Here is a 21615-nt window from a genome sequence, read left to right as displayed (position 1 = left end):
CCCACTGTCTTAGATGGCTCTGGGGGGTAGTCCCCCCAAGGGTAGTCTGAGGCCTACCCAATTTTTCTGGCCAGTGTCCAGACCAGGCTCTCAGAGCCCCTGGTGGCAGCTGCTGATGGCCGTGGAGGAGGACAGGGACAGCTGCCTGGCTTGGACAGCAGCAGTGGGACCACCACCAGGCGGCCTGTCTCGTGGAGTGCTGGGGAGTCCATGCTCCCTGAAGTCTACAGGCCAGGCAGGGTCGAGTGACAAAGGGTCAATGCAGCCAGAGCTCAGGTCCCCACCACGCGTGGCTGAGGGAGGCTCAGCCGTGGTCCTGACAGCTGGTGGGCTTTGGGTCGGGACCAGGGACAGGTCCACTCCCTTTAAAAGAGGAGTTGGCGAGAGAGGGCCGGCACTTTCCAGGAGCTGGTGGCTTGGAGCAGACCTGAGAAAGGGGCAGCCTCAGCCCCCAGACTGCAGACCAGGATGGGGCAGGCCCACGGCCCGAGGAACTCCTCCCCCAGCGTGTGCAGCCTGGTTCTGGGAGCTGTTTGCACCTTAGGCAAATCCTCAGTAAATCAGAGAGTAGGCCTAGGCCCTTGATCTGAGGTCTGGAAGAGCACCCCCACCCCTGCTCACAGGGCCTGGCCTTGCTGCCTCTAAGGCAGCGGCAGGGAGGGCAGAGGTCAGAGCGGGTTCTCGTATCTGGTGAAGCTGGAGAGCTTCTCCCACAGGGCTTTGAAGCAGGGCCTCTGCTCTGGGTCCCTGTGCCAGCACGACAGCATCAGCTTGTGTGTGGTGGGCGGGCACTCCAGGGGGCAGGGCATGCGGTAGCCCGCCTCCACCTTCAGGAAGGCCTCATGGTTGGACATGCCTGCGGCAGTGGGGACAAGGGGCTGCAGGGGCTGGGAGGCTGGTGCCCACCTGCCCCACCCCACCCCCAGGAAGTCACGCCCCACCACCTACCGCCCCCCCCAGGAGTCCTGGGCCATGCTCTCCCTCTGTGTGCCCTGCACACTCCCTTCTAGACGGTGACTCCGGGGAGGCAGACCCCTCCCACTGCCTACAGTCAGGGACACTGGGGGGGCCCAGTACCTGGATAGGGCATCTGACCCCTGCTGAAAATCTCGTGGAGGAGAACCCCAAAGGACCAGACGTCAGATTTGATGGAGTAATGCCCTCGAGAGAGCGCCTCGGGGGCGGTCCACTTGTAGGGGACGTTGTGATCATGGGAAAGATAGATGTTCTCCTGCAACCAGACACGTGCTGGGGGGCGGGGCCGGCCTGGGCACCTGCCCCCTCCTGCTCTCCCGCAGCAGGGACCGGCAGGTGGGCAGGATGCCTGGTGGGCTGGGGTGTGGCTGCCCTGCTCTGGGAGTGGGCCTTGGTGACACCCTGCCATGACACGCTGCTGTCTAGGCTGCCACTACAAGGAGATGCTCTGACACTTGGACACGAGCAGGTGGGCCCTGGGCCGCCAGAAGCGCTGCTTTCCCTCAGATTCGGGGCCAGGGGAGGACAGGCAGGTGGGCAGCCAGGAAGTCAGGGTCAGGAAACATGTGGCCCTCCTGGGTTGTGTCAGAGGAGCCCAGAGGTGGCCAGTGTGAGCACGAGTGAGGACAGTGACAGCCACCTGGAGCCCGAGTCCTAAGTTCATAGAGATGCCAAAAAATGGCTGATTGGCCACCACTGGACAAACTTGGAAAAGCCTGCCTTCCCGTCAGACCTGTCCCACTGCTGGCCACGGAGTGGAGGAGCGACGTGTGTCTTTCTAGAAGCGTCCAGCTTACAATGAGGAAGGAACCACAACATCAGCACGTCACCCCCGTAAGCGAAGGGATCTGACGCTGGCTATCCGTGGCCGGTAGTGTGGTGAAAAAAGAGGCAGATGGTGCCCCATCCAGCCAACTCACCGCACCCCATAAACCAACAGACCTCGCCCCAGCTACCAACAAACCCTGTCCCACCTGCCAACAGACCCCGCCCCAGAGGACCGAATGGCACACCCAGAGCAGTGGGCTGCACGGAGGAGGGACAGAGAGTCTCAGACTGAGTTGCAGGGAGACGCGAAGAGGAGCAGGAGGTTAGGAGAGACTTAAGAAGCAATCAAGAACTGTGACGCGTGGGTCCGCTCGAAAAGCGAACCAAAGTGAACTCGTGGCATTTGCAGGAACTGAGAACTTAGCTCTGAGGGGGCAGGTGATGACGTTAAGGAGTCACTGTTGATTTTAACAGTGTGATGATGGCATTGTGGCTGTTTTGTTTGGAGTCCTTACGGGGATGCTGAGGTGCGCACCTGCCAGGGACTTTGGTCTAAGAAATGTGGAGGGAGGGAGGCAGTGGGGGGCTGTCCAATGATGGGTACATGAGGCTCTTTACACTATTCTCTCCACATTTGTCTTCAAAACCCTCCATTATAAACAAGTTTCCTTTGTGTGGGTGGCAGCTGGGGAGCGTTTGCCCCAAGCCCACAAACCACGCCCGGCCTCTCCCCTGGTTGAACGGCAGGAGGCCGGGGCAGTGACACTGAATGGACGAATGAGCAAATGAGTGAGTGAGGAATGGGTCCCTGTTCCTCCCCACGGCCAAGGAACCCTGAGCACCAGCCCCTGCTGCACTGCAGCCCACCCACTCAGCAGAAACTTTTGCTCTTCGGACCACCCCTACCCCAGCCTCCCGCCCCTTTGTAGCTTCCCTTTCCTCCTGCGGCTCCTGGACTCATCTGTGTGCCTCCACGGCCCTGTGTCTCACCCATCAGAGCCACAGCTGCTTCAGCCTCCTGTCCCCTGCTTGACCTGGGCTCCCTGAGGGCAGGGAACCCATGGGAATCCCCAGCTTCAGGCACAGAGGAAGCCCCACGCCCCTCCCCTGCGCCCTCACCCCAGTTCCGCACCCTCCACCCTCTGCTCCTCGCCCTCTACCCTCCGAGGGCCCCACCTTGACAAGCCTGGCCAGCCCGAAGTCCCCGACCTTGCAGATGTGGTTTTCCCCCACGAGGATGTTCCTGGCAGCCAGGTCCCGGTGGATATAATTCTGCGATTCCAGGTAGCACATGCCCTCGGCCACCTGCGATGCGATGTCACCCAGCTCTGAGCCAGGCAGGGCTTTCTCGTCGGAGTCTGCAGAGACGAGGGGAGGCCAGGGTCAGCAATGAAGGCCTCTCTCTGCCATGGGCTCTGCAGGCTCCTGGGCTCAAGGGAGGGCCAGTGCAAAGGGCAGTCGGTCTGATTAAAAATTGGAGCAGTGGACCCACCCTTCTGGAAGGCAGTTATGTATCGAGCCAAAGCGAAGTTCAAACATACCCTTTTCCCCACATTTGCGTTCCGGGAGTCTACACTAAAGCAATAGGAACTCAATGAGTAAGTACAAAAACATTCACCACAGCATCGTTTACACAACTGAAAACCTCAAGAAGGTTCAACAGCAGGCGATTGGCTAAATGGGCACAGCTCATCCACATGGCCTTGCACAGACTGTCAAAAACTACATTTCTGAAGAACCTTCAATGACATGGGAAACTGCTTGCAATGATCAAGCTTATGTGGAAAATTTTACATTGAGTATTCCGAGTGTTGATCTGTGAAAATATGTCCCCAGATGTGCACACGCTCGTCCTTGGTCATTCACCCTGCCGTGCACGCTCCTTCCCAGTTAACATCTTGGGACTCAGGCGGTTTGCACACAGTGGCGCCTCAACTTGTTGGCAACAGTTATCTTTGGTTTGAGTGTTATATGAAATAATGGGGCTTGTTACAGATGACAAGGTCTCTGAGTCAACAAGATACGTCAAGTGTGAGTGTGTGTATAAGTGTGCATGTCTGTGAGTGTGCATGTGTAAGCGTGCATGTGTGGTGTGACTGCGTGCAAGTGTATGAGTGTGTCTTGTGTGCACGTGTACGTGTGTGGTGTGTGTGCAAGTGTGCACGTGTGTGCTGGTGTGTAAGTGTACATGCACGTTCAAACACGAGAAGGGGGGCGGTGCCTTCTAGGAAGAGAGAAAAGCAGTAAGAACCAGGCCTGCATGTTCCAGAAGCTGGAGGGGTGGGCAGACCACGCCGGGCGTTAACTGTGGGCACAGGAATTATGAGTAGCTCTTCTTGTCTTATTTGTACTTATCTGTATTTTCTCAAATTCCTACAATGAACAGATGGAACATTTATCACAAGATATTTTAAATCATTTCTTAAACGGGATGGGGCTGGCAAAGGCATCAGAGCTCCCTGGCTGTCTGTGTGTGGCAGGGGCGTGATCTGGGTTTTCTTTTTCTTTCTTTGTGTTTCCCACTCCCTGCCGCGAGCACGGGTCACTTTCATCCCCCGGAAAGGGGCCGCTCACCCCGCAGTAGCTGCAGCAGACTCCCCTTGGGCATGAGCTCAGTGATGATGTACACGGGGTCCCCCACGGACGCCACGGCGTACAGCGCCAGGATGTGCTTGTGCCGAAGCTTTTTCATGGCCTGGATCTCCGCCTGGAATGTGTGCTGGTGCAGGAGGTCATCTGCAGGGGCGGGCAGCCTTGTGGGTGAGGCCCCACGCAGAAGGCCAGGCCCCTGTCGCTCACCCACCCACCGCACATAGCAGCTCCCAAGCCAGGGTGCCAGGGCAGACACAGTGTGATCCCAGGGTGCCCCAGCACCCTGGCCTCATGTTCACATGAGCAGACAGCTCCCACTGCACCCCGGGCACCACCAATACCCCCGTTTGGCCAGCGCCTGCCCAAGCGAGATGCAGAGCCCAAACATCACTCGTGTGTTCCCACGCGCCCCTGGGCCTCTGATTCCTGAAGTGGGGTTCCAAACCTCTAATGGGTACCAAGGAGATTTTAGATGAACCTTTTCAGGTTTCTAGCGATCTATTTATCTTAATGTCTTTACATTAAGAATTTAAAATTCCCTTTTAAAATAAATGCGTTTAGGTAAAAACATACAATTGAAAGGAAAATGCCACTTCAATACCGCTGTAGGTACCACAAGTTAGGGTGATGTGTGGCACAGGGGACATCAGGGCCCTGGGCTGGCTTGGCTGCCCCCACCCCAGTGAGCAAGGCCGGAAGTCTCTGTTGGTGGGACTGGTAGGGGAGGGCTGGGGGTCAGGCAGGGCCCCTGGCCTGGGGCCCACTCACCTCGGGCAATCACCTTAATGGCTACTCGGACCTGGTCTTTCCAGAGCCCTTCGAAGACCTCCCCGAAGTAGCCAGACCCCAGCTTCCTGCAAAGCGTGAACTCCTCCCTCGGCCTCTCCCAGTCGTCGCAGTGGGGCAGGGGCTCAGGCTTGTGCTGGAGGGACAGGCAGTGGACACAGGGTGCTGTCCCCATCACCTCGTCCATCCTTCAGGAATTCCCCGCTCTGACTCCAGCAGGGGGAGCCCCTGGTCCATGCTCAAATGTAGGGCGGCGTTCAGCTTGGAACCATCCCAGTGTCCGGCATGTGGGCAGGGGCTGCCCTCAGCCTGGCTGAACCCTGCTGTGTCATGCAAACACATGCCACCCTCCCCGCCTACTCTGGGCCAGTGACTGGCCTGAGTGCCACTCAGACAAAACTGTCCAGCTGCTGGCCAGGGTGCATGATCCTTGTCCCCAGGCTCCCACCAGCCCAGAGAGACTCAGGATGTGACAGGAGCACAGCTAACCTCTCGCTGGTCCCGGGGTGAGAGTGACCAGCAAAGGAGGGCACATCCCCTGCCCCACCCTCCTGCTCCCACACCTGGCTCAGTGGAACCACAGCTTCCAGGCAGCCAGAGTCCCCAGGGCCCAGTCGCCTCCAGCCAGTCAGTGCCTCGGGACACACACCCACCCTGTGTGACCCTGAGGGTCCGTGTCATTGAGGAGAGAGGGGTGTAGGTGGGCAGGGGCAGGGCGGGGGTCTGGCAGCCCTACCTTCCAGCAGGGCACTGTCAGCCGCAGGCCGTGGGACAGGCTGTGGGCCTTGTGGTGGTCCACGAGCTCGGGCAAGCTGGGGAAGGACACGGCCTGGTTGAGGTGCAGCCGGCCAGCACGCCGCCAGATCTTGTAGTGCCGCACGGCCTGCGTGTCCCGCACTGGGGTGCAGGGGGCATGGGCAGAGGGAGAGACGCCCGTGAGCAGGCGCACTTGCCCCTGGGGCCCCTCAGAGAGGAGCTCGCAGGTCAGGGGGCAAAGTGGGCACCACTCCCAGCATCCTGCCCTGGGGTGCTGCCAACAGGGAAAGGAGAAAACCGAGACCCTGGACCCCAGGGACACGCTGTGCCCACTGGCAGGGCTCAGAGCTCCCTGGAGGGCTAGGGCATTGAGGATGCTGCAGGGAGACGGAGGAGACAGGCCAGAGGGAGCTGGGGTCTCCGCATGCAGGGAGGGTTCAGGGGCAAGGAGCCCCGGAGTCAAGCAGGAGTGGGGCTGCAGATCAGGGGAAGGGGCGAGGGGATGTACCCGAGAGGACGTAGTCGGCGCCTGGCTTCTCGCTGACCCTGATCAGGAAGGCGCCCAGCCCGTTGCCCTCGGCCTGCAGTCTGTGCAAGGCTTCTGAGCGGGAGATTCGACCAAAGAACCACCTGGGGGGGGGGTGGTTCCTGAGCCTGCTGACCCCCACCCTGCCCACCCTGAATCCCAGCACCCTTACTTGACCCTCTGCCTCCTCATGCTCCCGAGCAAGACCCACAGCTGCCCTCTGATAGTGTCCCCCACCCAGAGGCCCCTTCCTTGCCCATCATAGACCCCAAACGGCCAGTTATGGACACCAGGAAAGGCCCTCGTGACCAGGAAGAGGTGAAGCAGGCTCCCACCACCCTGCCCAGATGTCTCCCGTCCCAGACACGTGCCATCCCATCCTGTGGGACTACATCCTTCTGTGATTCTGGGACCACTTCCTGTGACCCGGGCCACAGACACTGGGCTCCAGCTCCAAGGACCTTGGGTTGGGCATCTAGGCAGAAAGGCAATGCACACATGCCCTTGCACTCACACACATGCACCCACATGTTCATACACATGCACCACACACACATGCACCCACACGTTCACACACATGCACCCCACACACATGCATGCACCCACACATTCACAATCATGCACCCACGTGTTCACACACATACACCCACATGTTCACACGCATGCACCCCACCCACACGTTCACACGCATGCACCCACGTTAACATGCATGCACCCACGTGTTCACACGCATGCACCACACACACACATGCACCCACACGTTCACATGCATGCATCCACACACACATGCACCCACACATTCACACACATGCACCCACGTGTTCACACGCATGCACCCACACGTTCACAATCATGCACCCACGTGTTCACACACATGCACCCACATGTTCACACGCATGCACACAGATGTTCCCACATGTTCACATGCATGCACCCACATGTTCACACGCATGCACCACACACACATGCAACTGCACGTTCACACACATGCACCCCACACACGCCTGTGCCCACATGTTCGCAAGCATGCACACACATGCACCCACGTGTTCACACACGCACCCACACGTTCACATGCATGCACCCACACACGCACACATGCACCCACACGTTCACACACATGTACCCACATGTTCACACACATACACTCACACGTTCACACGCGTGCACCCACACACACTCATGCACACACACGTTCACACATTCACACACGCATGCACCCACATGTTCACACACATGCACCCCACACACACTCATGCATCCACACATTCACACGCATGCACCCCACACAGACATGTGCACCCACATGTTCACATGCATGCATACACACACACAGGCACCCACACATTCACATGCATGCACCCACACGTTTGCAAGCATGCACACACACATGCACCCACGTGTTCACACACATGCACCCACACGTTCACATGCATGCACCCACACACACACGCCTGCACCCACACATTCACATGCATGCAGACACATGCACCCACGTGTTCACACGCATGTACCCCACACAATGCACTCACACATTCACATGCATGCACCCACGTTAACACGCATGCCCATATCCATGCACCCACATGTTCACACGCATGCACACACACATGTACCCACACGTTCGCACACACGCATGCACCCACATATTCACATGCATGCACCCACATGTTCACACGCATGCACCTCACACACGCATGCACCCACACATACACACATGCACCCCACACACGCATGCACCCACACATTCACACGCATGCACACACACACATGCATGCACCCACACACTCACACGTATTTGCACACACCAGCTCCCAGAACCAGGGCATGGATGAGCCCTTGACTCTGGACTGCAGGGTGGGGCCTTCAGAGCTCCGCACATAACCCCTGCTGCCGGCTGCTCTGCTGTTGGTACCTCGACTCCCTCAGGCACCTTTGGAACTTGGGCACCTGCACAGAAGGCTACTGCCCCGTGAGAGCACCTTGGGAGTCCACACTCTGCCCCTGACCGATCCAGCACTTGTCCAGTCTCTCCCATTTGCTCACCCCTCCAACCCCCCTGCCTCCTTCCTGCTTCTCAAATGCGCTGGGCTCTCAGGGCCTCAGGGGCCTTCACCAGCCGTGCCCACCCTGCAGTATCCCTGTCATGGGACCCCGCCTTCTGAAACTGTCCTCTTTATGACTGTGATTGTTTGCTGCTTATCTCCCTGCGGTGGGAGTAACCCACACATGCTCTCGTGCTCTCCCGGCACAGCCTGGTGCTCAGTCCACGTGGGTGCTGGTGAGCCACCACGATCACGGGAGTGCAGGCAGGAAACAGGAGTCCCTCCTGGACCCACCCCGCCCAGAGCTCGGAAGAACCACCTCAGGGCGCCGTGGACACGCCCTCACCAGGCTGCGCCTTGTGGTCTAAGCTTCCTAGGCAGCCCCTCAGAGCTGGCCACCGCCTCTGGGAGCCACCTTGCCAGTGACAGGGCAGCTGCGAGGGCACAGGGAGCAGATGCCTCAGCACACGCCCTGGACGAGCATGTCGCAACGACCTTCTGGAGCGCTCCCTCTGAGTCACACATCTGGTTTCAGTTGTTTGGAAGGTGAGTGAAGCTTCACTCCCCAAAAGGCCCAATGCTCCTGTGTCAGTCCCCCGCGCAGACCTCATCACTGTCGGCCAGCCACCCGGAAGCCCACTGCGGACCCTTCTGTCCTCTCTGGGTCCTGGCACCACGAAGTGACTGTGGGGAGCCCAGGGGAGGGGCCACATGCCCCCATCCCCAGATGACACTTGGTGAAAGCCCAGTTAGTGCTCCCAGGACCGGGACGGTGGGGTCCAGTCCTGACTGGGGAACACAGGGAGACAGAGCCACGGGTCGCCACCCTCACCGGCCTCCCAGGGGCCGGCCCAGCACGCTTGCCCCTCCCCCGAGACCACCTGGCACGGAGCTCTGTCCGACCGCCGCCCTGCCTGGAGCTCTCGCAGAGCCGCAGGGCCTAGGGATTGGGGGCACCTTGGAGTGACCCACAGGGCCCACAGGGACACTTACGGCTCAGACTCCACTGTCTCCTTCTCGGCCAGGTAGTTGTGGGGCACGTAGCCCTCGGCCAGGGCCAGGCCCGCCTCGTCCAGCAGCATGGCCCACCACCACTCTTCCTCCTTCCTGGCCACGTGGAAGAGGTCACCTGCCCTGAAGCTCAGCTCCTTGTCTGTCCGGGCCTCAAAGTCCCAGAGGCCTACGTACTCGGGGTTCAGGTGCACCTGGCCCTGGGACGCCATTGCCGGCGCAGCGGCAGGACCTGGCCACCTGGCCTCGCCACCTGTCACTCTGCTGGCTGCCGGCACGCTGGCTGGCAGGACGGGCAGGCGGTGCTAACCCTGACAGGCCATCTCCGCCCAGCTGAGGAGCTGGCCCACTTCCCTGTGATGAGGCTGCCAGGTCAGGCTGGCCACACCCGTGCCCACTGGGGACGGGCTCTCCCGGGCCTCCTCAGGCACCTGGGCTCCACCCTAAGGGCCCCGGCAGCCCCCACCTGTCCTCCTACCCACTGCGGCCAGCTCAGCCTGGGTACCACTCTTGCACATCTGCTATGGGAAACCTGTGCACCAACCAGCCACTAAGGCGCCCCAGGCTACATGGCCGGACCTGAGCCCAGGGGAAGGGAGGGCAGGGCAACTGGTCAGACAGATGGGCGCTCAGGTGTAAGTGGAACCCAAGGGGAGTGAGTCTTGGAGCTGAAGGGTGAGGGGAGGGGCGGAGGCCCAGGGGTGAGTCATTCCTTCCCACACCTCCCAGGGCTGCCAGGACTGATCCGGACAGACAGACGGACAGCAAGCTCCTAGCAGAGTCACTGCCAGAAGCCCCCCAGAGGGCTGCTTCTCTTCCCACCCCCGAAGGTTGTCCTGTGTCCTGGGCACCTCTCCCTCCCCCACGGAGCCCACCCAACAGCTCCATGGGAGCTGTCCTGTGCGCCGGGCTCCCGAGGACAGGAGGGCAGGGATCTGCAGAGAGGGGGTGTAGGGACTCGGCCCCCATGCCAGGAGGACCGTGAGGACAAGTGACCAGGGGAAAATCACATACTAAACCCTACGTGCTGGCACTTTCCCTTTGACTGAAGAGACAGCCGTGGCACCACTCACTCCCTCCAAGATTCCGGACCCAAACATGTGTCGTTCAACAAGTTCATAGACGATGGGCAGCCCAGCTCAGCTCTGCCCCACGTGGGGAAGGGGCAGCAGAGGGGGTGTGGGGAGAGATCAGAGGGGGCGAGAGGGACGGCTGGGCCCTATGTTGGGGCCCAGGGAGCTCCCAGGTGCCCCCAACCTGCCTCTCACTGCTCACCAACACGCTCCTGTCCCCTCAGCCCTTGGGCCAGCCCGGGACCCCATGTCTAGGGGGCCAAGGCATGTCGCGGGGCACAGACGTGCCCAGGTTCCGCCTGAATGGCACCAGGAAGCAGGAGAGTTTCAAGCCTGAAAGTCCCCGGCCCCTCCCAGGGGCCCCGAGCACTAAACCTGTTCAGCTTGTGGCTGATGAGACACCCCAGGAATGAGGCAGTGACCCCACACACACCCACCTCTCTGGCCGGTTGCCAAGCCCAGCACGTTCCCTCCCTGGAGGCGCCCGTCCAGCTCCCCTGGCTCGCACTGCAGCTCGGGAAGCAGAGGCATGCCCATCTGGTGGCTGAGCCCCTTGGTCCCACACTGCTGCTCGTGTGTTGAGGAAACACCCAGAACCCAAGAGCTCACCTCCAACCCTCACCTTCTCAGCCTACGAGCCAGAGCTGGCCCCTCAGGTCTCCCAGGACAGGATGGAGGGGGTCAAGGGCTGCAGGCCAAGGCAGAGCTTCGGCTAGGCTGCTGGGGTCAAAGGGCTCAGGTCAAACCCTCTTGCCCCCACCATCCGTCTGGGTCGGGACCAGCCCCAGCCTGATACCCAAGACTCCAAGGGGCCCCTGCCCTCTCCCCACTCGGCCCTGGGCCACAGCCAGGCTGGTCTGGGCCCTGACGTGACCTCATCCCTCTGTGCTGCCCCCACCTGCGGTGCCCCCACCGCCCTCCCCTCCAGGAAGTCCCTACTGTTCTCAGAGCATCTGAGTGGCCCCAGGGAGGGTCATTTATCTGCACTCAAGGGTCCCAGCTTCCTCCAGTGCCAGCCCATGGGCAGGGCCTGGGGTCAGCAGTGAAGGGCTAACTGGCCTCAGCGGGCCCAGAGCTGACCCTAAACCGTACACAGCGGCCGTTCCCTCCAGGGAACAGTGAGCTGAGGGCGGCCTTGCGTGGTCTGCCCCTTCAGTCCCCACAGGCCTTCTGGGGCACAGCTGCCAGCGTGGGGCTCCCAGGAGGGTGGGGGTCAGGGACCACAAACACAGACCGCATCTGCCCTGCCCCCCGCCCCTCTATTGTCCATCTGGTGGTGACGGGAGCCAGGCAGGCTGAGCAAGAACCAACAGCACACGTCCCACCCGGCTCCTCAGCCCGGCGGGAGCAGTCACACCCTGGAGACCCCAAAGGCCATGCATCGGGGCTGCTTCCTTTTCCCCAGAGAGCCAGCTATCACCCAGTAGCCCTCACCCAGCAGCATCCACCTCCACCCCGCCTGACCCTGCACAGCCAGGGCAACACCAGGACCAGCACCACGAGGCAGACTCTGCCTCTCTCACCTTTGCCCCATCCCCAGAGAACTGACCTCAAGGGTCACACACCCCCAAAAACGGTCACGCAGCCACCACTGACCTTCCCGTGGCCTGACCCAGTCCCCCACCTCTTCAATCCCATCCCGATCTCTCTGCTCCAGCCCCAGGGAGACGGAAAGGGCTGTTGACACCTGAGTCCTGCCCATGGCCCAGGGGTAGTGCTGCCTCTGGGTCAACCTGCTCTGGGTGCCAAGATGCCCTGGGGTGGGGGCCTGGGCCACGCGGGGGTTAGCTCTCCCTCTGCCAGGGTAAACCAACTGGGGGCCCACCCCACCAGCTCCAGCTCCTGTTCTGGTTCAGGGGGCTGAGGCCCATGTGTGAGCCATGTCTGCTTGCGTCTGAGTCAGTCAATACGTATTTATTAAGTGCTGCCTTCCCGTGTGCTCAGGTCTACACACGGGAAACGGTGTGCCCGTGGGAGGCAGTGGCCACGCCCCAGCGTACGCCCAGCATGTGCCATGTGGGGCCAGTTCCCACGGTCTGCCTGGGAGCCCTGGCACCACTGCTTCCACAAGGCCATGCGGGGACTTTGGGGAAAATTGGGAATTCCCACCCCTCGCTCTTGACCCTGGGAGGGGGTCGAGCAGGCCCAGGGCAGCAGGCCTGGGCAGGGGGACCGCAGCCCAGGCTCAAGGCTTCTCCCTGAGGCCGGAGCAAACTCGGGCTCCACTTGGCCTTCTGTGCTGAGTTCATCCTTCGCCAGGGACACTGGTCACTTAGGGCAGAGGGCGTCAGCCCCTCCCCTGTCTGAGTGGGTGTCTGCGTGTGTCTGCCTCCTGTGCACACAGGTGTGTGTGTCAGTGTGTGTGTCAGGGCGTGAGGCCCACAGCCAGAGGCTCTGCGGGCTGGTGATGGGCCGTCTGGCACCCTGTACGTGTTGATGGTAAACATCATCCCGGGGGGACGCCCTGGCGGGAAGGAGTGACCCCAGCCCAGCGTCCAGTGCCTGGGTCACGTGAGGGCAGGGTGGAGGCGCCTGTAGACGGCGCCCAGCTTCTCCTGCAGCACGGCGAAGGCCGGCCGCTCCTCGGGGCTGCCCCTCCAGCACTCCAGCATGAGCAGGTAGACCTCGGCGGGGCAGGCGGCCGGGCGCGGCAGGCGGTACCCTCGCATGATCTGCTGCAGCGTCTCGTGGTTGCTCATGCCTGAGGAGGGGGCCGAGGACAGGGGCTGCCTTGCTTCTGCCTGGGGGTCACCATGGAGACCTACCCCCAGCCCTTGGCCAGACCCTGCCAAGCTTTGAGGCCTCTTGCCCTCCCTTCCAGGGTCAGCGACCCCCGGGGGAGGGTGTGCCTCCTCCCTGGGGCTGCCTCGTGGCCCACCTTCGTAGGGACACTGGCCATAGGCAAAGACCTCATACAGCAGGACTCCGAAGGACCAGACGTCCGATTTCTGGGAAAAGACGCGGTAGTTGGCCGCCTCGGGCGCCGTCCACTTGACGGGGATCTTGGAGCCGCTGCTTGGGGAGTAGATGTCGTCCTGGGCAAGGGGAGACCAGGGTGGGGTAGACGGAGTGGCACCCTCCCCCCCCAGCCGCTCTGCCACCCTGCAGGGTCAGCAGCCAGCACCGACCTTGAGCAGCCGAGCCAGGCCAAAGTCGGCCACCTTGCAGGTCAGGTCATCGCCCACAAGCACGTTTCTGGCGGCCAGGTCCCGGTGCACGATGCGCCGCTCCTCCAGGTAGCTCATGCCCTCGGCCACCTGGCGGGCAAAGCTCAGCAGGAGGGGCGGGCTCAGGGCCTGGCCCTCAGGGCCTGCGGGGCGAGACCGACAGGGGCAAGTGTCTGCACCCATCACATCCTTCTCTGCCTCGGTTTCCTCCTCCCTAAGGTGGGGGAGCACAGCAGCACCCGCCAAGGCTGTGTGGGCTCAGTGCCAGCTGCTCCCTAACCCAGCCTAGCCCCCAGTGGAGACCAGGGACAGGGAACGGCCAAAGCGGAGAGGGGCACAGGCTGGGCTGGGTCCACACTGACCTTGTTCGGGGCTGGGGACCAGCCCTCCCCGCCTGCACTCTGCCCAGCCTGGAACCGCAAAGACCTGACTGTCCCTCCACAAGGCCCAGGCCTGACGCAGACCCAGGGCCCCGAACCTCCTGCTGGCCAGAGCCCACCACAGCCCTCTGGGCCTGGACAATCGAGCACCCAACAAAAATGCCTGGTGCACCGTCACAGGCCCATGCGGGGGAGGGGGCGGGTGTCATCGTCACCCATGGGCCCGGGGGTCGTGGCTGCGGCAGGGGTGGACACTCACTGCCCAGGAAGGCCTGCAGGTTGCCCTTGCGCATGAGCTCGGTGACGATGTACACGGGCTCGGAGGCGGAGCACACCGCGTGCAGCCGGATGAGACGCTCATGCCTCAGGCTCTTGAGCGTCTGGATCTCCTTGGCGAGGTCTTCGAGCTTCATGTCGGCTGCAGAAGAGGGCACGGCTCCAGGGCCCGCCCACTCCACCTGCCTGCCCACCGGCGCTGCCCCCAGGGCTTGAGGGGTCAGAGGGAGGGACCTGCAGGGGGGGCAGGCCCTCACCCACCTGACTTGATGACCTTGACCGCCACGGGCACGGAGCTGAGCCACACGCCTTCCCACACCTCCCCGAAGTAGCCTTCGCCCAGCTTCCTCCGCAGGGTGAACTCGGAGCGCGGCCTCTCCCACTCGTCCTGCCTCGGGGGCTTCTGCAGGGGTAGGGGCACTCAGTGTCTCTGCCTGTTGCTCCCCGGGCAGAGGGGACAGTTTCTCCTGGGGGCACCAGGCCTCGGGCACCTCCGCCCCAGCGCACACTCAACACCAGCCCTGGCTGGGGCAAAGGGAGCCAGGCGCTGACCTCGGAGGCCTGGCCCCAGTTGCTTCCCCACCTAAGTGGCTGCTTGGCTGGAGGCGGACATCCGTCCACAAACACTCATTACCGCCCCTGCTGGGCTGTCATTAAGAGACCAGAGGAACCAGATCACTGCCCCAGCCCCTCGGCAGGACTGCTCATCAGGGACAGCCGTGGGGATCCTGTGGCTCCAGCCCAGGTGCGGTATCGTCCGGATCAGCGTCTCCTCCCACAGCTTCCGCTGCTGTGGGCACCTTCCACAGATGCCTCCCCAGACTCGCCCCTGCCCTCCTCGCTGCTCCCCTGCAGAGCTGGACATGGTGGTGGGGGTGTGATCCTACGAATCTCATCTCCCTCCACCCCGGGAATCCCCAGAGATGAGATATAAGAGCAGATCCAACCCTGGGGCAGGGCCCCAACCAGAGTGAGGAGGATTCACCGGGACCCCGGGTGCTCCCAGGCCTTATCAGACCCCCCAGCAGCACCCAGAGTCAGGCCCAGGCCGGCTGCCCTGCTCGGCCCCCTGGACATGTGCTGGGCAGTGTCTGAGGTCCAGCGAGGGGCAGCCTGGCAGGTGGCAGGGCAGGGGTGGGCCCACCTGGGGCATGCAGGGCTGCAGCAGCGGGTTCTGGATCAGCGTCCAGTTGGCCTTGTAGTAGGCGAGCAGCTCCTCCAGACTGGGGAAGAGCCGGCCCTTCTGCAGGTAGAGGCCACCGTCTGCCGCCGTGGAGATGCGGTAGTGGTGGACTTTGGCCTGGGCCCGGACTGAGAGGACACAGAGATGGAGGCTGCGTCTTGGCTGCAGCCTGCCCTGGATCCTCCGACCACCCCAACCAGATCACCCCCACAACTCTCCGGGGGCCCTGTGGGCCCTGAGATGACCAGAGCTGCATGGAGAAAGAAGGAGCGTGGGCAGCTGCAGGCCAGAGGGGCAGTGAGAGGGGCCCTGGGTGGGCCTCTGCTGACAGTGTGCAGAGAGCACACAGTAGGCACTCAATAGATACTTGGTGAACGAATGAGTCAGTGACTAAGTAAATGAATAAAAAGGGAGCAGTGAATGATGAATGAGCAGTGGTGAATGAGTGAGTGAACATGTGGACAAATGAGTGAATGGGTGAATAAATGAAGGAGTGAGTGAGTGAATACATGAATGAGTGAGTGAGTGAACACATGGATGAATGAGTGAAGGGGTGAATAAATGGGTGAGTGAACACATGGATGAATGGGTGAAGGGGTGAATAAATGGATGAGGGCGTGAACACAGGGATGAATGAATGAGTAAAGGGGTGAATAAATGGATGAGTGAGCACATGCATGAATGGGTGAAGGGGTGAATAAATGAATGAGGGCGTGAACACGGGGATGAATGAATGGGTGAAGGGGTGAATAAATGGGTGAGTGAGGGAGAGAGCAAACAGTGGGTGACCTGTGTGGGTGCCTTCAAGCCCGAGGTGGGGCTGGGCACGGGAGGGGCTGGACTGCCTGAGGAGCGACCAGGTCAAGGGTGTTCCAGGCTGGCAGGGGCTGGGCAAGGTGCCTCGTGTGGGGACAGGGGTGCGAGGGTCCCCCAGTACCTGACAGCGAGTAGTCCCCGCGGCTGCTCTCGCTGGGCCGAACGAGGAAGGCCCCCGGCGCGTTGGCCGGGGACAGGAGCAGCTGCTGGGCCTCGGTTCGGCTGATGCCGCTGAAGTACCAGCTGCAAAGGGCAGGCACGGCGGTCACCACGCAGGCCCAGCCCTGAGTGATCACTGCCCCCACACCAGTCAGGGCCCAGAGGCCTGGTCCGTGCAGGGAGCGAGGCTGAGCCCTGACCATCCCACCATCTCTCAGGGAGAGGTGGCACCAGGAGCCCCATGCTGGGGCCCCAGCCCAAGGTCTGCACCTGCCTGGCCTCCAGCACTCAGCCTCTGCAGTCGTCGGGATGAACAGGGGGACTGTGTGGGCCGGCACAGAGCTGACACAGCCACCAGCAGTGACCTGTGTCAGGGGAGACTGTCCACTCTCCTCAGCCACGGGCTCTCCACTAGCCCTGCTCATACCGTGACCGCCAGCCGCAGCCATGAGCTAACAACTAGCCCTGGCCACAGGCTGAACCCACCAAACTCAAGCCTGCTGAGCCCCTGCCAGGGGAGGGGGTCCACCGGGAACCAGGGGGCCTTGATGAGATGCCCCAGGAGTGCGGGCTGGGGTGGCATGGAGGACCATGGAAGCCACCTGGCCAGGCACGGCCCATATGCCTTGGGAGGTTGGCAAGTGGAAGTGAGAGAAATAGGCCTCTGTCCTAGAGAGGCCGGGAAGACCCCAGAGGAGGCAGCCTGAGCCAGGCAGGGCAGGACGTCAGGAGAGGCTGGGGGGAAGCTGGGGGAGGCTCAAAGCGTCGGGTGTCCGCCTCTGAGGGGCCCTGCCCAGCACAGGCCGGCCCGAGCCTCCCCGCCCTCTGCCTGTACAGATGTGCTCACTCCATGAAGGCAAACAGGCTGAGGCCACTCCAAACGCCACAGCGACAGGGGCGCCCAGGCACCCACTCCGCAGTCTGCGTAGAATTCCCAGACACCAGGAGCCCACACACCTGAGTGTGCCAGGCAGGCAGGGCCCATCTGGGGCTCCCCCATCCGACACCCATCCGGACCGGCCATCCACCTGAGTCATGCCAGGTGTGGTTCCCCGGCTCCAGATTCTTGGAAGGAAAACGGAAAAGCTCCCAGCCCCACCCTCTTGCCTGTGTCTGTTCCCCAAGGCCTGGGGAGGGGAACCCCACACCTGAGTCAGCTTCCCACCCTGGAGCCTCCCGCTTCCTGGAGCTTCTGAGGACCTGGTGGCAAAAGGCCTGCCCCTCCTGGGAGCAGAGCCCCTCATTCACCCTGAGGGGGGAGCACAGAGATCTGGGGGCCGAGGGGTCGGCTCTCAGGCCACCTGGGGGCACAGGATCAGCAGGAATCCTAGAGGACCCCAAGCATGACTCACAGTGAGTCAACACAAGGTGGGGGTGCCCCGAAAAGAGGGATGTGGGCAAAGCTGCACCATCCTGGGCAGGTGGGTGTTGCCGGAGCCTGGGGCATGGGCAGGGCGGGGCAGGAGGGGGCAGAGACAGGCCTGAGCCCACCCTGGGGAGCTATGGGAAGGGGGCTAGGAACAACAAGGCCAGAGCCAGCGTGGGGCTGGGCTGGGGCTGGAGGGAGCAAAAAGCCAGAGACAGGAAGCAGTGAGGTGATGGGCAGAGGCCTGAGAAACGTCAGGTGAAGCCTGCAGACACACGGGGCAGGGTCAAGGACACGTGGACGTGGGTCCCCCGAGACGAGACCAGGTTGGGCAGCAGACGACGAACTCGTTTTGGGGACACGTTGGTTTGGGAGCGGGAGGCGCAGCCCCGTGAGGCTGCCGGGCTGCACCCACTGAGGGCCTCCTGAGCCTGTCACCTGTGAAGGGGCCGCAGGGGACCCTCCCAGGGCAGCAGGGCTGTGTGGGACCAGGAGAAGCAGAGGCTTCCCCACCCTCTGCCCTCCCCTGGAGCCCCACATCAGGGCCTGGTAGGCTTAGCCCCTGTGCACACCCTGGGCTTCAGGGATGTTCTCAGGGTCTCTCCCTGGGGCGTGGGGCAGTGGGCAAGATAAGATTGGATGGGGCTGTCAGCAGTTTGTGAGCAGAGACCTCACGGTTGGGGTTGAGGAGCCTTCCCCCACCCAGTGGTCTGGTCCCAGGGACAGCTGGCCAGGTGTCTGGGGCTAATGACACCGTGAGTTCAGTCAGCCCTTTCATCCCCAGCCCAGGCAAATAGTCATTAGCTCTTCCTCACAGCAGCACCTCCCCTCCCCCAGGAGCCCTGCCAGCCACCTCCAGGAGCTGCTCACAGAGTCTCTCCTCCACACCTGGGGTGACTGTGGGGCCCCTCCCCATCAGAATGGCTGCTTAGTCCTGCCCACTGCTCCCAGCAGGTTGGGCATGCGCTGGGGGCCTGGAGTCCCCTCGGAAGACATCTTCCTGTGACCCAGGCTTCCCCCACCACGTGCAAATCCCCCAGGAGACCCTGGAAGTGCCAAGGGGCCCCCAGGAGGCTGGAGGTGACCTAGGTGAAGCTGAGACCTTCACCTGGTCATGCTGGTCTGCAGAGGACACACCCAGGGCCCAGGCCTGGCCCAGCCGGGTGCAGGACCAGGAGCCCGCACCAGGGTGAGGTCTGGGCAGCTGGGCCGGGCAGCTGGGCCTGGCTTTTCTGGACCTGCTCACCAACCAGCTTCTAGTCTATTCTCACCCAGCACACCACCTCTGTGCATGCTGGGGCTGCGAGGAGGCATCTCTGCCCCCGAGGGTCCCCAGCCAGTGCCCCATCCCTCTAGACACTGGAGACTGCAAAGGCTACAACATCCTGGCTGACCCACTGCATTCAAGGGAAAGATAGGAAGGGGCCACTCCAAGGTTTGAGTCAAAGGCTTGAGGCCGTATGCCATGTCCACTGCTGTACAGCAAGGCCCTGCTCCGAACTGGCACACAGCTGTGTGAGGAGGCTACCCTGTCCTGGACCAAAAGATCACCCCCTCCAAGAAGCCCTCTGGGAAAGCCCCCACCCTGTCTTCTTCCCTCTGTGACTGCAGACTGGCCTGCAAATGGCCAGGTGTCCCTGTCAGCCACTCCCTGCCTGTGGACTGCCCCAGCCCTAGGGGCCTCGGGCACTCTGGGGGGAATGGGTGGGCTCCCCCACCTGTATCCACTCCCCAAACAAGGCTCTTTTGGAGCAATCCCAAAAGCCAGGGCCCTGTCTGCCCCATACCTGGCCCAGTGCAGGGGGGAGAGGGGCTGTGTGACTGTGGATGGGTGAGAGCGGCAGGTGAACACACCTCTCTGACCCAGCTTATCACCCCTTCCACCCCCCAGTCATGACTTCACCCCCTCACAGCACAAGAGGACATCTGGATGGCCTCTCTACTCACTCATGTCCGCATTGGGAGCCCAGGAGGACAGGGCCGTGTCTGCCCCACCCGGAACTGCATCTGGGATCCTAGCCCCCTACCCAGAAGCAGTGACCACTCAGCACACATTATGGAAGGAGAGACCCCCGGAATGTTCAACGCCAGGGCTGAATCCCTGTGTGAGAGCAGGGGGCCTGGCTGCCAGACAGGATCCCAGAGTGACCATCAGGCGGGTGCCGGGCCAGTGGCATGCATTCACACAGTGCAGCTGAGCTGCCCCTGGACCGGACCGCTCCTGCCGGAGTCTTAGCGGCTTTCCTTCTTAGCAGTATTGGGGCACAGAGTGCCTAGTGTCCCCGCACCACAGCTGTGTGCTCCCTCAGGGCTGCAGGCAGGGTCTGGGGGAGTGGCCCCGGGGGATGAACGGATGCACGACCCAACGGTCCTGGACGTGCCATCCCCAGACTCAGTCCTGCGCTGATTCCTGCCTCCCCAGGGCGGTGGTACTCACGGCTGGTCTGAGAGCGTCTTAGGGGTGGCCCTGGCCACGTAGGTGATGGGCACCAGCCCGGCGCTGGGCGGGCCGGAGAGCCTGCGGGCAAAGATATAGTCGCCCTCCTCCTTGAGGGCGTAGAGCCTGTCCCCGCGGCTGACGCTCAGCTCATCAGCGCACCGCGCCGTGAAGTCGTACAGCGCCCTGAAGAGCCGCGCGCGCGCCGGGGGGCTGCGGGGCTCCGCGGCGGGGGTCTCCTGCTCGGCGTCCGCGCCAGGGTCCAGGAACCGGGGCATGCCGTCGTCCGGCGCGCCCGCCGGCCAGATCTTGTCCCAGAAGGAGGACAGGAAGGTCAGCCGCTTCCTGAGAAAGGGCTCCATGCTCCCGGGGCGTCGGGCCGCGGGCGACGGGGCGCATGGGGCCCTGTAGGGGAGGGGCCGCAGCGGCGGGGCTCGGACGTCCGACGAGGGAGAAACTGGAAGGGCCGGTGGGACGGCGAACCGGGAGCCTCGCAGAGCGGCGTCCCTGCTGGCGGGAGTTGGGGGACAGGCCACCGAACACGGGCGGGGATGCAGACCAGGTGGGGCGCAAGGTGGCCCTCCAGCCCCCGCCACCCACGGCAGTTCCTCTCCTCGACCTCTAGGGCGTCTAGTGGGCAGGACTTGTCCCGACTGCTCAGAGCCGGGGCGGGGCCTGGGGGGCCGGCCGCGGGGGGGCCGTGGGGGGCGGGGCCTCCGGGCAGGGCAGCCCCTCCCTCCCTCCGTCCGTCTCCCCGCCCAGGCCCAGGCCGGAGGGGCGTGGCCCCGCCAGGCAGCAAGGGTGACGACGGGAGAAGGGGTGGCGCGCTGGTGCCCCACACGCCCGCCAGGCCCTGAGCTCCGCCCTCAGAGAAGTGGGCTCCATGAGGGGCACGAGCACCGTCGCCCGGCAGTGAGCTGGATTTGTGTGGAAACTGCCTGCTTCTTCCAACGGCGGCCAAATCTGTTAACATCACACGAACGCTGCGCAGCGCGGAGCCAGACGCGCCGGCTGGCAGCCTCTGCAGCGAGGGCTCCGAGCCAGGGGGGGGGGGGGCCGCCGGGGCAGCACAGCCCCCCACCGCTGCCTGTGCGACTTCGGCCGCCTGAGGCAAGCGGGGGGCTGGCGGCGATTGCGGGGGCTCAGCGAGCACAGGGAGCGCTGGACAGATGCGCCGACGACGAAGTGATATGATTTCTGGGCCACTGGGGCCACGGACACCCAACAGCCACCTCAGGGAGGACGCGGCACTGACATCAGACCCCCGGCTCAGGGATATGAACCGGGTGCCAGTGGCAG

At 62.7% G+C, this 21615-nt stretch overlaps 2 protein-coding genes across 3 annotated transcripts; both read right to left on the bottom strand.

The window, feature by feature from the left end:
- Positions 1-377: 377 nt before the first annotated feature.
- Positions 378-9698, bottom strand: PTK6 (protein tyrosine kinase 6). Its single transcript, XM_058562330.1, has 8 exons — positions 9442-9698; positions 6386-6507; positions 5858-6018; positions 5104-5257; positions 4318-4479; positions 2920-3101; positions 1078-1231; positions 378-856 (listed from the first exon to the last, which is right to left on the bottom strand). The coding sequence occupies exons 1-8, from the start codon at positions 9669-9671 to the stop codon at positions 669-671; spliced, it is 1353 nt and encodes a 450-aa protein (XP_058418313.1). The 5' UTR covers positions 9672-9698; the 3' UTR covers positions 378-668.
- A 2406-nt stretch (positions 9699-12104) lies between these two features.
- SRMS (src-related kinase lacking C-terminal regulatory tyrosine and N-terminal myristylation sites) lies at positions 12105-20971 on the bottom strand. 2 transcript variants are annotated; one of them, XM_058562315.1, is made up of 8 exons: positions 20317-20971; positions 16476-16597; positions 15500-15666; positions 14617-14758; positions 14339-14497; positions 13661-13842; positions 13411-13567; positions 12105-13233 (listed from the first exon to the last, which is right to left on the bottom strand). In XM_058562315.1, the coding sequence occupies exons 1-8, from the start codon at positions 20676-20678 to the stop codon at positions 13040-13042; spliced, it is 1485 nt and encodes a 494-aa protein (XP_058418298.1). In that variant the 5' UTR covers positions 20679-20971; the 3' UTR covers positions 12105-13039. The 2 variants fall into 2 exon arrangements, with proteins under 2 accessions (XP_058418298.1, XP_058418299.1); XM_058562316.1 differs by lacking the exon at positions 14339-14497.
- Positions 20972-21615: the final 644 nt, after the last annotated feature.

Source organism: Diceros bicornis, chromosome 19, assembly GCF_020826845.1.
Source record: "Diceros bicornis minor isolate mBicDic1 chromosome 19, mDicBic1.mat.cur, whole genome shotgun sequence".
Taxonomy (NCBI): Eukaryota; Metazoa; Chordata; class Mammalia; order Perissodactyla; family Rhinocerotidae; genus Diceros; species Diceros bicornis.
The sequence above is the reverse complement of the archived record's forward strand: the minus strand, read 5'-3'. Positions and strand labels throughout refer to the sequence as shown.